General features: G+C 45.1%; 1 protein-coding gene across 1 annotated transcript; it reads left to right on the top strand.

Moving 5' to 3' along the window:
* Positions 1-484: 484 nt before the first annotated feature.
* Positions 485-12,204, top strand: MFAP5 (microfibril associated protein 5). Its single transcript, XM_014259732.2, has 9 exons — positions 485-648; positions 1,033-1,095; positions 3,818-3,865; positions 5,024-5,050; positions 6,564-6,599; positions 7,373-7,408; positions 8,131-8,218; positions 9,088-9,161; positions 9,740-12,204. The coding sequence occupies exons 2-9, from the start codon at positions 1,035-1,037 to the stop codon at positions 9,856-9,858; spliced, it is 489 nt and encodes a 162-aa protein (XP_014115207.2). The 5' UTR covers positions 485-648; positions 1,033-1,034; the 3' UTR covers positions 9,859-12,204.
* The last annotated feature ends 687 nt before the right edge of the window (positions 12,205-12,891 follow it).

A 12,891-nucleotide genomic window follows, 5' to 3' on the forward strand; every position in this document is an offset into this window, starting at 1 on the left:
GCCTCCTGCCAGCCCGCCTGGCCGCCGGCCCTGGCCCCGGCCCCGCTCCGTCCGTGCCGCAGGGCGGAGAGCCGCCGGCAGCATCCCGCGCGTCCTGCGGAGAACGGGATGCGGGCTCCGCAGTGTCCCTGTGCCGCCGGCAGCCAGGGAAACAGGGAGCAGGACCGGAGCACTGGGGTGGGGACAGGCAGCAGCTGAGCCGGGAAACGTGGCTAGAGGTAGCGGCCTGAGGAGAAGCCGGGCTGCATAGAAGGGCAGGACGAAACGGGACACCAGTGTGCAAGCAGACCCAAGAATCCATCCCTGGTGCTGGGCCATCCTGGGGGAATGGGAGGAGCCCCTTCGGAGGACAATAAACTCTGGAATGAGGGTGTGGGCTGCTGCTCCTCGCTCCCCCCCTCATTCCACATGCATGATGATACCATATCCCTCCATCTCGCTAGCTCTTCTTGGGGTTTTTTCTCTCTTTTTTTTCTTTTTTTTTTCTTTTTTTTCTCCTTTCCCAGAAATTGTATTTTGAAGACAACCAAAAGGAGAACGTGTTCTGGGTGTGGCTGCATGTGATTTACCCAATAGCCAAAGTGGGGGGGCGCCGAAGGGGAAAAACAGAGCGTCTGCTGCTGAAGGGAGTGGAAGCTGAGGGCTGCAGTAAGTGATGGGGACCCTGTGTTTGCTTTCAGTGCTCCTCGAAATAACTGAATAGTAGAAGAGAATGGAGGGAGAGAGTGTGGGGGAAACTTTGTTGCATGCTGAGGGTGTGTGTGGAGCAGGGCTTAGCCATCTAAGTGGGAAAAGAGATGGGGACTGGAGAAAGGAGATGGGAAGAGGAACAAAGCAGGTGGTGCTACAAGTTCAGTTCAGAATGTGTCAGAACTATCTGGAAAACTGGCCGCATGAGAAGGGAGATAGGAGGGAGGCTGGGAAGACCAACTGATCATGAGGCAAAAATGGGTACAATAAGCAAAGTTTCTGAAGTATAGGGAAGGGTATACCAGTTCCTGCCTTACCTTTCCTCTGTTCTCCACTCCACAGGGATGAAGACCTCTGGAACCTGTATACTGTTTTGTGTCTTAACACTCTTCTTGTCCCCAGCTGGTGAGTCCTTATGCCCAGGGGAAGGATTTATTCCTCTTCTGGGCCCCGCAGAGTTTCCTACACAGAATAATGTGCAATGATCTACAGACAAAGACAGAGCTATGTAGAGGGGTAGTGAAGGGGGAAGGACTGAACAGGAAAGACAAGGTAGATATAGGATTTTAAAGAAGAAATTAGAAACTGGAAACAGTTTCTCACCTGTGACACTCTCCACTATTTACTGGGAGTCACAAGAGTCAGAGGTCCACAGCTTCTACTGCAGGTATGTTATAGTAAGCAAAACATCCAGATGAAGCTGAGAAAGAGGGTGAGGTGTGCTTTGTGCTTACTGCTGTACCACCTGTGTATACATAATCTGCAGGGCATTTCCCAGTGCTCTGCAAAATTTGTTCTGTCATAGTTGTGACACATTTGCTGTCACTAGCAATTCCTGCTGGAATGACCTCATTCCAAGCCACTCAGCTGCTGGGAGGTTTTGTAGTATTTGTACAGCTGTTTTGAGAAACCTCACCTCTGTAGTTTGCTTTTGGTGGTAATGGTTGTTTTTATTCTGTTTTGTGTCTCCATTACTTTGTTTGCTTGGAGATACTTTGGCAAAAATGCAGATCAAAATTGTTTTGCTGTTTTTTTTAAAAAGCACAACAACAACAAAAAAGAACAAAACAAGAGGGCAGCATCAGACATTATACTCAGAAGTCTCAGGACAGATAGTGAAAGATTAATTTCAGTGAATGGACAAAGCTTCGTCCAGGGAAGACTGCAAGTAGGAGAGAGATGACTACCTATGACATTCAAACCAGGTTATTCCAATACCCTCCTTGATCCTCCCCTCATGCTGAAACCTGATTCTGCTCCAAATCGCACTTTTTCCTTAAAAGGTGCCCACTAAGCAATGTCATGTTTATGACTGTGAAGCAGGTAGGTGAGGCATCCAAGAGATGAGCTTATCGGTGGACTACAATTTGAAAGAGGAAAAAAAAAAAAAAAAGGCTGTGTTTTTTATTATGCATGAAGGAAGCCTGAAAGGAATATTTCTTACTTTTGAGTATTTTGTTTTAGCACTTCTCTTTGGGTTTGTTTGTTTTAACTTGGAAAGTAACAGGAATCACTAGCTGGTCTCTCATTGTTTCTTTGATTTTGGGTAAGCTACAGATTTGGTGGGTTAGGGTTGCAGTTCTAGACCTCAAGAATGAATTTACTGCAGCTTGGATAGGAAAGTTTAATTGCTTATAAGGCTTATTTGCTTGGTACCATAGTAAATATAAATTGAAGTGGTTGAAGGTGGGATAAGAAAATCACCCCTTTTGTGTCCTTGCCTTGTATGCAGAGATTTCACTTCACTTACATCCTTTTGTTTTAGAATTGGACTGGTTTTCTATTCAACCCCTAGGGGAAAACAAAATTCGTAATAGCTGACTTTTCAATGTTAGAAAAGAAGGAGGAGCCTCCCTGTCTTTTCTACATGTCTCTTCAAATCCAGCACTGCTGGCTTCTGCAACGGTTTCAGGATTTGCATCCTTCCTTTTGCATCAGGAACAAATGAGAAAGTGCTCAACACCATTTTCTCCTCTACTTGTTACAATTAAGAGATTAGCCAGAACAGGGGAAGTTTTGGGCTGTATTAAATTATGTACTTAAGTTGTTATACATGTCTGGCTCTCCCTGGGTTAATCGCCAGCATCTGAGCCCTTGCTAGCAGCTGGGTGGGGAACAGAATATCAGGGTCCAGCAACTCCTGTAATGCTGTAGAGCAGGATTATGTAGGGCTCCCAAGAGACCCCCTGTGGCCTGCAAGTAACTGCCCTTGGAATGTGGAAGAACTATGACAAAAACCCCAGACCTGACGGTTTTTACCCACACAGTGATCCCATTAAGAGCAGAAAGCTGCAGGCTGAGGTCACGGGATGTAGCGGGATGTTGTGATTTTTGGGCTGGTCCTGCACACATCCCTGCAGTGCCCCAGATCACTGGCTTTTTTCCTGCCAGCTCCTTCCTTCATCCCACCCCAGTTATGCAGACATTTCCCTCGTCTGTGGTTAGCAGGAAATATTTTCCTATTCCTGGCTGCTGTAAGGAAATTGCTCTGTCACCCTTTATATTTGAACAAACAAACAGTCTAGCCCAGCTTCAATTTATTTCATGTAGCATGTACAGCCAAGCCTTCATCATTGCCCTTCTCCAGTTCACCCAGAGGCTGAGAGGGGAAAGATTATCTGCTCTGTAATCCCTACCCAGGCTGGATGCTTTGCCTAAGGAGCTATTAAACCTGCAGTCTGCTTTTACTGCACCAATGACTCCATCCATACCCCCAAGTGAATAATTTCCATGACTCAGTTTCCTCTTATAAAATAGAGATAGGGATTTTGCTCAGCCTGCAGAGCAGGGAGGCCACAGGGACTTTTTTTTTTTTTTTCCTTCAAAATGCATCAAAAGAGGTTTCAGAAGGACAAAGTCTGGTAGCAGATCTGGAGGTATTTACTAACTTGTCCCTGTGCCTAGCCATTGACCTTGTGGAAGCAGCGGGGATAGGATCAGGACCTGCTGTATCCATGAGCCTTTAAACAGCAAATGCAGCCAGCAGTGGAGGCTGAGGCTGAGTGGAGAGCATTTCTCCCTTCAGCAGAGGGCAGTGGTGTCTCCTGGATAGATAAACATTAAAATTTCACAAAGCCTGCAGACTGTAAAAATCTGTCTTTCTTCACTCCCCTCTCTTCTCTTGCAGACTGGTTTCCATGGATGGTCAATGGGCAAGAACTGGAAAGTGTAACTGGTGAGTATTACAGGCATGTTAATGTGCTGAAGATCACTCATGTGACCCAGTTGTCCTGTGGAGTTACAGTCTGTTTATTAGAAAATACTGTTCTTTATTTCCTTGCCTCTGACATTGTGAGCTTACCTTTCAGTGAAGATTAAACAAGTTCTCTAAGACAACCTGCTATGTGTTACATGCTCTTTACAAATAATTCTCAAGTGCAGGGGTCCTGAACACTTAGCTGAAGGGTATGAAGTTATGTTCACAGTCAAGGGTTGTGGGAGATCCACAAAAGCTGGTAAGTCTTCAACTATGAGATGCTTGGGGAACTCCACTGCTGCTCAGAAAAATCCTAGGGAAAATGGTGCACAAGCAGCATGGTGCTTTAGTAGTGAGGCCATTGGGAAATAATATTGACTGATCTTCTTACTGGCTGTGTTATTGGGGGTGAATTGCTTTATCCCTCTGGACCTTCATCCATTTTTGCCATATGGTAAGATAAAAGGAATGTACATTTACATCATGCTTGAGCACCCAAAAAGGACCACAAGGGTTTGCCTTTTCTTCAAACCTGAAACTCCTGGCTAAGCCTGCAGACATCTCCCAGCTATGATCCTATGATGTGTAATATCTGGGGTTTCCCAGAAAACTGTTCAGAAGCCAGCCCAAAACATGCCCTCCAAGCATCCTTTCCTTCATGCTTTACCTCTCCACCACTCCCCCAGCTTTGCCAGAAGCTGCTTTTTAAAGAAACTCATCCACTGATGAATTTCTGCAGTTAAGGCTAGGTTTTGGAGTTACCTCCCTCCTTCTCTGCCATGAGTGCTTCAGTTGTCTGTCCTAGTGCTGCAAGAGGCCTCAGCACCTTCATTTCAGAAGTCTTTCTCTCCCACCAAGATGCCAACAGTGGCCAGATCTGGGAAGTCAAAATATGCATCCAAAATTCACTCAGGGTTGATGCAACGTGCACTAAGAAATCCAGTTCCAGGCCAGTCACCACAAAGGGGAGTAGATATGGGGGTGTTGGGGGTACTGTTGGATTACGTATTTGCTGGGTTGGATCCCACTGTCTCAGGAGCCTATGATGGCAGGAGAGGTAATTCAGGCTGGCTCTGGCTGGCTGTGTAAGGACCATAAAGTAAAGACAAACTTTTTCAAGGACAATCTCTTTTCCAGGTGGAGTTACCCCTGACAGCAGCTCTGGTAAGATCCAATCTCTTGGAATCTTCATGCTTCTTTTTCTCTTTTCACCACTCCTGCCTAGACAGATGCAGAAATTATCCATTATGCCCAGAAACTTCTTGTCCTGCTTTTGGTGTGCAGCAGCATTCTGCTAGCACTTACAGCTGTCTGGGAATCCTTTCTGTGCTCCATCAGGGAGATGAATTTAGGGTGACTTAATGGTCTGTTCTCCAAGGAAATGACAATATCACTTAATGTACCAGGGCTCCCTGAAGATGTTTCCACTGCAGAAAGCCATGAAATTCAAAGCTCACACATCCTTGGCTTCCAGAGAAGGTGACAGAAACAAAGAGACTAAATGATGAGGGTGAGAGATTGGACAGGTTCAAACTGGGACACAGGTTGCAGATGTGCTTCAGTGCTCAGGAGACAGAGGTGCCAAATAAAACCCTGAAAATAGTGAAGCAAACCCTGAGCATTGTTGGAGTGGGGAAGTGGAAATGCTGTTCTTTCGGTACTGTCCTCCCCACCGTACCTGAGGCTGTGTCACAGGGGGGCAGCAAAATGTCTGCAAAGGGAAGGGTAGTGGAGGACTTGGAAGATAAGCACTTAGAGCACACAGTGTGTGTCCTTAGAGAGTGGAGATGGCCTCAGGACAAGGACATAGAGCTGATGGGAGTGAAGGCAATTGCAACAATGGGCAATGGAGGAAAAGAGAAGCTGAAAAAGCAGCCTCCCCACCTTTTCAAACCTTACTCTGAGTTCTGGCCTTGGGGATTGTTTCTCTCTCTGCTGGACCAGTCTCTCAACCACATCCCTCTGAGGTGGTGAAGACCAGGCAGGGCAGGGAGAGGGTGAACACATGTGGCTGATGCTATGGTTCAGAGAGGCAGCTATGCATGGCTGTTCTCTATGGGAACTCCTCTGAGAGTGGTGTCTTGTTCTCTAGAACATCAGCTTCACAGTTTGTCCTCTGCCCTGACTCTGCTCATCCACTGGCTGCAGTATTTGTTGTGGGTCAGACAGCACTGGAAGAGGAAAATGGAAGTACAATATTGTATCTACAGGATGTATGATCTTCGTGGTTGGGATGGGAGGTGAAAGCAACAGTGTTCAGTGTATGAGGCCTGACAGTCTGTAGGAGAGTAGATAGGACTTAATGTCCAGACCAAACTGGTGGTTACTGACCTACATCTAAAGGTTAAAAGACTAAAAGTGAAGCCTTTAAAACAAACTTGGGCTTCAAAATGTTTACTATTGAGAGATCAAGCAAAAATCTTCACAAAGGATGTGCCATTGGGACCCATCTTTACTCTGCAGCATCCTGTCAGCTCTAGCACACCCAGCATATTTGCAGGGAAAGCCTGCAGTTACTCTGACAAATCAGATAATAACAACACCACAGTCAGCATTGTCTATGAACCAGATGTGAGATGCCTACTAGTCAGGGCTGGTAAGCCATCAGCAGAACAGTGGCAGGAGGAAAAAGACTGGAAGCTCAAATTAAGATCTTTCAGTACATCTCTTTTTCCAGGTGCAGCTGTCACACCACCTGCGCTTCTTCCTCCTGGTGAGTTTATTCTCAGTTTTCAGCCACATGTTGTAGACCCTCTTTCCCTCTCCTCACACAGTTCCTTGCACATCTGGAATCCCACCTTCTCTGACTGCCCCTAAGCCCCACACTCAAAAGATTAGTTCTCTTTAACACCCATGTTTTGTCTCTGCTTCTGGTTAACACTGTGGCACCTGAGCAGAAGTCCTGTGGAATTGCTCATAAGGACTTGTACCTGGCAGTAAGTTCTCTGAATTCCTTTCCAGTTTGTTACTGGGTAAATTATAAAATGTACTGGTTTGCTGTGGTACAGATGGGTTACTTTATCAGAGGGAATAACAAACCAACTTCTTTTTAACCCCTTGTCATGGACATTAAAGAACCAATGATGTTCGGATTGTGTTTCTTAAAGGTGTGCATCGCTGTTCTTTGTGAAGGGCAGTCACAAACTCCTTTGCCTCTTGACTCAATGAAGAGTAATTACAGAAGCTAAAGAAATTTACCTGACCTTTTAAGTCAGAACGTCCTCACAGTGTAATTTTGAACAGTAGTGGTAATGCTTTATGGGAAAGCTTAGGCAAATTTTTAGCGTTGTTGACTGCACAGCTGGCACAAGACTCACATTGGATTTATACCTTATGATTTCATGTCAGTAACAATAAAATCTTTCTCCACATTAGAAGTTACAGTAGAAGGTTCTTGAAGAGTTTTCCAGATATTTACTTTGATTAAGCTGATTTCTAGGAAGGAATCATGGTAACTAACTAACTTTGCTGCCCTTTGTCTTCCAGTTCAGTCTGACAGCGAAACGTCAACAGCTTCATCAGGTGTGTTTTAAGTTTGCTGCTTGCACTTCCTCCCAGACCCATTTTTAGACACTCTGTTAGCTCTCCAGAGGGGTTCTGTCTGGGCACAGCACTTTGTCTCCTGGAAAATTAAATCCTGCTTTAAATCGTTCCTTGAGTTAGAAGTACTGGAGAATGATGGTAGTGGGAGTTGAAGCCTTCTCCTGGAGGGCATGACTGGGAAGGGAGGAGCTGGCAGATCAGCAGACCAGATACAGTGGGTCAATATTGTGTCAGTGTCAGTGGCATTTCAGAACCATGTGCCAGAAAATCCATTGTAGTTAGTTACAGGGTTGATTGTCCAGAAAAGAAAGGAACTAGATTTGTGTCCTGAAATGTGATAATTGCGCATCTATTAGAAACACATCTTAAACATGCAATTAATATTTACATTTTGTTTATATCTATCTGTCCCCTTTACAACACGTGCCTCCTGTATTCTGGGTGTCCAGTGGGCTTGGTTTGCTTTTCACTCAACTTTCCCTTCCTTTTGTCTTGTGAAGGAAGGGGATCAGAAATGTCTGCACTATTTTCTGCTTCTCTAAACCAACCCCACCTCTCACATGAGAGTGACAATAGATGCTGGGGTCCTTCCCTAGAAGCCTGGAGGACTGTACCTAGTGATTAAGTTGTATCTGTGCCTGAATGAGTGCACCTGGCCATGATGCTGGATTGCACCTCTGTGTTTGTGTGTGTGTTCTCAGACTGTCGTGAGGAAAAGTTCCCTTGCACACGCCTGTACTCCGTTCACAAGCCAGTAAAGCAGTGTATCAGCTACCTCTGTGTTACAAGGTAAGAAACCAGCAGCCCCTAAGAAAATCACTAAAAACTGCCCAGAAACGGTATGTCCAGTTCAGCAATTGTTCGCTTTGAACACTAGAGCTTTTCTCTGGGAACCTATTGGTGAGATGAATCCTATCCTCAGAGTGTCCTTTTAGGGTAATTATTTAAAACAGCACAATGATTGCAGTCTGTGCAGGACAAAGGAGCTGTAATGTGCCCTAGACTGTAATCCATATTTAAGGTATTGGGTCATTTATAGGGCCATGAAAATGATCAGAGGTATGGAGCACCTCTCTTACAAAGACAGGTTGAGAGAGCTGGGATCATTCAGCTTGGAGAAGAGAATGCTTCAGGGAGAACTCATTGCAGCCTCCAGAACCTAAAGTGGACTTATAAAACAGAGGGAGAGAACATTTTACGTGGGCAAGTAGTGATAAGACAAGGAGGAATGGTTTTAAACTGAGAGAGATTTAGATTTGATGTCAGGAAGAAATTCTTTACTCAGAGGGTGGTGAGGCACTGGCACAGGTTGCCCAGGAAAATTGTCAGTGCCCTGTCTTTGGGAGGGTTCAAAGCAAGGTTTGGTGTGGGGCCTTGAGCAACCTGATCCAGTGGGTGACGTTCCTGCCCATGGAAGTGAGTTTGGAACTAGGTGATCTTCAAGGGCCCTTCCAACCCAAGCCTTTCTATGATTCCAAGATTGCATGAAATCTTTACAAAGATTACTTTGCTATTGAGCAGTCTTATTCTAGGCTAAGAAATCATAAAAATGTGGGATTTGCTTGCTCATTGGTGAATATACATGTTTATTCCCTGTACCCCTTTTTTGTTTCTTTGTGTCCCTGTGCCTTCCGCTGCTGACCCTGGTGATCCCGCAGCGTGCGTCGCATGTACATAATAAACAAGGAGGTGTGCACTCGCATTGTCTGCAAGGAGAATGAGGTCATGCAAGGTGAGTGGCATCACAGGCCAGCCTAGCAGGATAGCTGCAGCCATCTGAGAGAGTCTCCAAGCTTACGGTTGGCTTAGACCCTAATCCACAGGTAGTAGCTTCCCTGGACTTTGAAAGAGTTCTAATGCAATGTGGTCTTGGATCTAATACACACGCCATGATAAAAAAAACTGGGAGGTAGATATTGTACTACTGAGAAATATGATAGCTCTCTATTCCTCAATCTTGATTGTGGCCTAGCAGTCCCACTACTACTTCCTTTGACATTAAACAGGCTAAGAAGTAAATCTCAGCATTTCTGTCCATGAATAGAAGCAGGATCCAGTCTAGATTTTTTATGCAATTTTTGTTTCAGCAAAATACAAGTGGTTTTAATATGTAATGTACATGCATAAAGCCAGAAGGAAATTTTTAAAAGCTTAAAAACTTGATTTGCTTGCCTCATGTATATGAGGCTTCAGCCATTTCAACAGTTTCTGTAGATGCAGTGAAGGATGTACCTCTAACAATTCTGCTGGTGAAGAATTTGAAGGAAGCTTTGATTATCTGTCAAGCTGTGTGTGTCTGTTTGTCCTCAGATGAGATCTGTCGCCAGCTGGCTGGTCTTCCTCCTCGACGTCTCCGCCGATCCGGGCAGCCCCTTCCTCTCCCTTGCAGACAGCTGCTGGAGCAGCAGCACAGGCCTGGTGCTCTGTGAGCTACCAACAGCAGGAGAGGAAAAGGAAGAGATACAAGGGAAGTCATTATCCACTACCTACAGTCCAAGACAAGTGCTTCTTGTTTGTGATTCCCCCATCATTTCCTTGCTTCTATGCCTTCTTCTACATCCTCTTCTTCAGGTGCTGCAGTGCACAGAGTACCCTCTCTGCTAGTCTGTCATGGTAGCTGTTGTCATCTTTATAATCTATTGCTGAGAATGTGAGATTCTCTCCTCTTTTCTCTCACACTCTGCCTGGCAGGCTGTGAGCTGCTCATTTCCCAGAGGTCCTTATAAATGTGCTGCACCTTCTCTTGCTTTGCCCCTGGAGAGAGACGGAAATGGGGACAAGATGTAGTCCTCCCCAGTGGTTCAGATGCCCTGAGCTGCAGCTCATCTCACCTTCGTGCCCTAGGACTCCTGCCCTAGATTTCTTGCCTGGCATCAGCATGAGCTCGGATGTGGTTGGCCAACTCCAATTCTCCCGAGCCACTGAGTTTGTTGTGTGACAGCACATTCTCCTCCTTGTGTCTGCTGGCCTCAGGGGAGTGTCAGAACTTGGAGATGAGCTGTCCTGAACCCACGGCAGACCTCATTGTCCCTGAGTGGCAACAGATCATTTATAACTACCTCTGGGAAGTTTTTGTCTCAAGCCCATTGCCTCCCTCACACACATCTGCTACCAAAAGGAAAAATTCTGGATTTAGTAACATTATATTTTTCTCAAGAAGACTATGTTGGATCAGAGTTCTGCCTCTTCTACTCCTCCTCTCCTTTCCCCTGTTCTTGTCCCTCTCTTCCCCCTGAAGACATCTCTTGACACCCATTCCAGGAAAGTTCCAGGGAGCAGAAATTACAGCTGCCTCTACTCCTAAGCCCAAGAAGAACCTGTGTGACCTGACATTACCTGTGACCTTGCAATGAATTATCTTGTCATAGTGTCTTATCTTGGTCTGGCTACCTCCACACTCTCCCGTTACTGTGCCTGCTTTCAATCTCCAGCTGAGTTCCTACCTCCTGACCTGGAAGCTCCTGCACAAAGCAGAAAGGAGTAGCAAATTGGAATTGGATGTGGGAGCAGAATCATTATCTGGGACTGCTGTTTATCTGGGACCTGGGATTTTCCTGCAGAGTCTCTCACTGTGCTGGCCTGTACAGAGCCAGGTGCTGATGGGGAAGGTAAACATATCTGCAGGTATAAGCACTTATACAGGCCAGCCTGGGCAGAAGAATTCACTGTGGCAGCACTGAATGTCTGGTCTGCCCAAGGACTTTGTTTTCTAGATATATGGAGAACATATCCAGCTATATGGCAGTTTTAATGATGAAACCAGGTAGGGTAAGTGGGGAAGAGCAGTCAGAATTGTATTAATCACTCCATGTTACTCTTAGTGGCATGATTCTGTGGGACACCAGAGGATCAGCAAGACCCTGTCTCTAGGATCTCTGGGTTGTTCCCAAGTAACTGTAAGCCAGTTTGCTAGATTTGGCATTTACTCCCCTCACATGATAAACTCTCCTGCTGAACAGAGACCATTCAGTCTTGTAGGAGCACTGCCCTGTTGCACAGAGCCAGGGTCACACAGTATCGGGGACAGTTTGTTGCACAGAGGCAGATGTCTCAGAAAAAGAACAAAACCATTAGTGTAGGACCACCTCGCCAGGACCTGCATTTCTGCTGCATGCAGCAAGAAGCTGGTTACATCCTCTGTGTAGGGGAAGACACCTTCTGCAGACAGATTCCATATGAGATCAAAATTAGCCCTAGGTGGGCTAAATCTCTCTATATTAATCCAGTATACAGGAGAAAGAATTCCAAATCACACAGTGACTAGAATTTTGTCCTACATATAGGAGCACTGCACTGCTACTCAGAGGATGATGCTCCTCTCAAGTACTCCAGGCTCATGAGACTAGGAATGAAGGAGGAATTTCTTTGTACTGAGAGGGTGCATATTTCTGTAGAGATGAGGGTACTGAGAGCTTCATCTCAAAGACATTCAAGCCACTAGCAGCCACTGGCTTCCATGCTGGGATACCTGTGAAAATTGCCTGTGTGGAGGAAGGTAGGATGGAGATGGGATGTGAGATCTTGGAAACTGGACTAGGTCAAATATGCACTCTGTATTTAGAGGTGAATATACATTGCTATAGATACATAACTGGGTAACATAGCTACTGTACAGCATATAGAAATTTAACTTTCATACAGGTTGGGAAGTGGTTAGAAGCCTTTCTGTTGCTTGCTTTCAGCAGTGACAGGAAGAGGTGCTCCTGTCCAGGAGAACACTGTTTTAATGCTAGAGTCTATATAATCCATATTAAAAGAAAATTTATTTCCTGTTATTCTTGGCAACTCTCATGTGTTTGAGTTTATTTGTCTCTTGCTGTATTTCCTCCAGATTTGTGAGGAGACTTGATTCCAGATTGAATCTATTATTTGGAACCTTTTACTCCCTGCTAGTCTAGTCTTCTGCTGTAACCCTCCTTTCAGTCATAAATCACTGGTCTTCCTGGGAACCCTTTTTTTTCTAGAGAAGCATAACATTTTCTCCAATTTTTTTTTTTTTTTTTATCATGGAAAGCTGTGCTAGATTTTCCTGACAATTAGTAGCTGCTGAACACAGGGATAACTCCTCCCAGCACAAGGAATTTGTGCTGAGGACACATCTTTTCACTGTGCACATACCATGACTTTCTGGTGGAGAATTCACACCTCCAAATAAATTGGCAAGACAACTGAAATAAGAGAAAAGCTGTAATAAATATCACATAAGCAGAGAAGAATTTGTTTGCTACAACCATTTAACTCAATAATGGGAATGACAGAGATATTACATTAAAAATTACACATCCAGGTCAAAAGGATTAGGAAAATTTCTTTTTCATTGATTTTTTGACTTTTCATAGTTTCATCAGGCACTGACTCTACATCATATTTTGGTTGAAAAGATGAAGCACTAAGAAGTGGGGGACTCTGAGCAGTGTCTTCATGTGCAAGCAGTCAAGTCTCCATTTAGATGGTATTTCTAG

This window comes from Pseudopodoces humilis, chromosome 2 (genome assembly GCF_049639895.1).
Source record: "Pseudopodoces humilis isolate 2021_Gansu_Grassland_sample_001 chromosome 2, ASM4963989v1, whole genome shotgun sequence".
Classification (NCBI taxonomy): domain Eukaryota; kingdom Metazoa; phylum Chordata; class Aves; order Passeriformes; family Paridae; genus Pseudopodoces; species Pseudopodoces humilis.

Excerpts from the sequence above, each read along its gene's own strand:
- MFAP5 (XM_014259732.2), top strand. The coding sequence starts at position 1,035 with ATGAAGACCTCTGGAACCTGTATACTGTTTTGTGTCTTAACACTCTTC. Across the intron at positions 1,096-3,817 it reads ACTCTTCTTGTCCCCAGCTG|ACTGGTTTCCATGGATGGTC; the intron begins GTGAGTCCTTAT and ends CTTCTCTTGCAG. Across the intron at positions 5,051-6,563 it reads TACCCCTGACAGCAGCTCTG|GTGCAGCTGTCACACCACCT; the intron begins GTAAGATCCAAT and ends CTCTTTTTCCAG.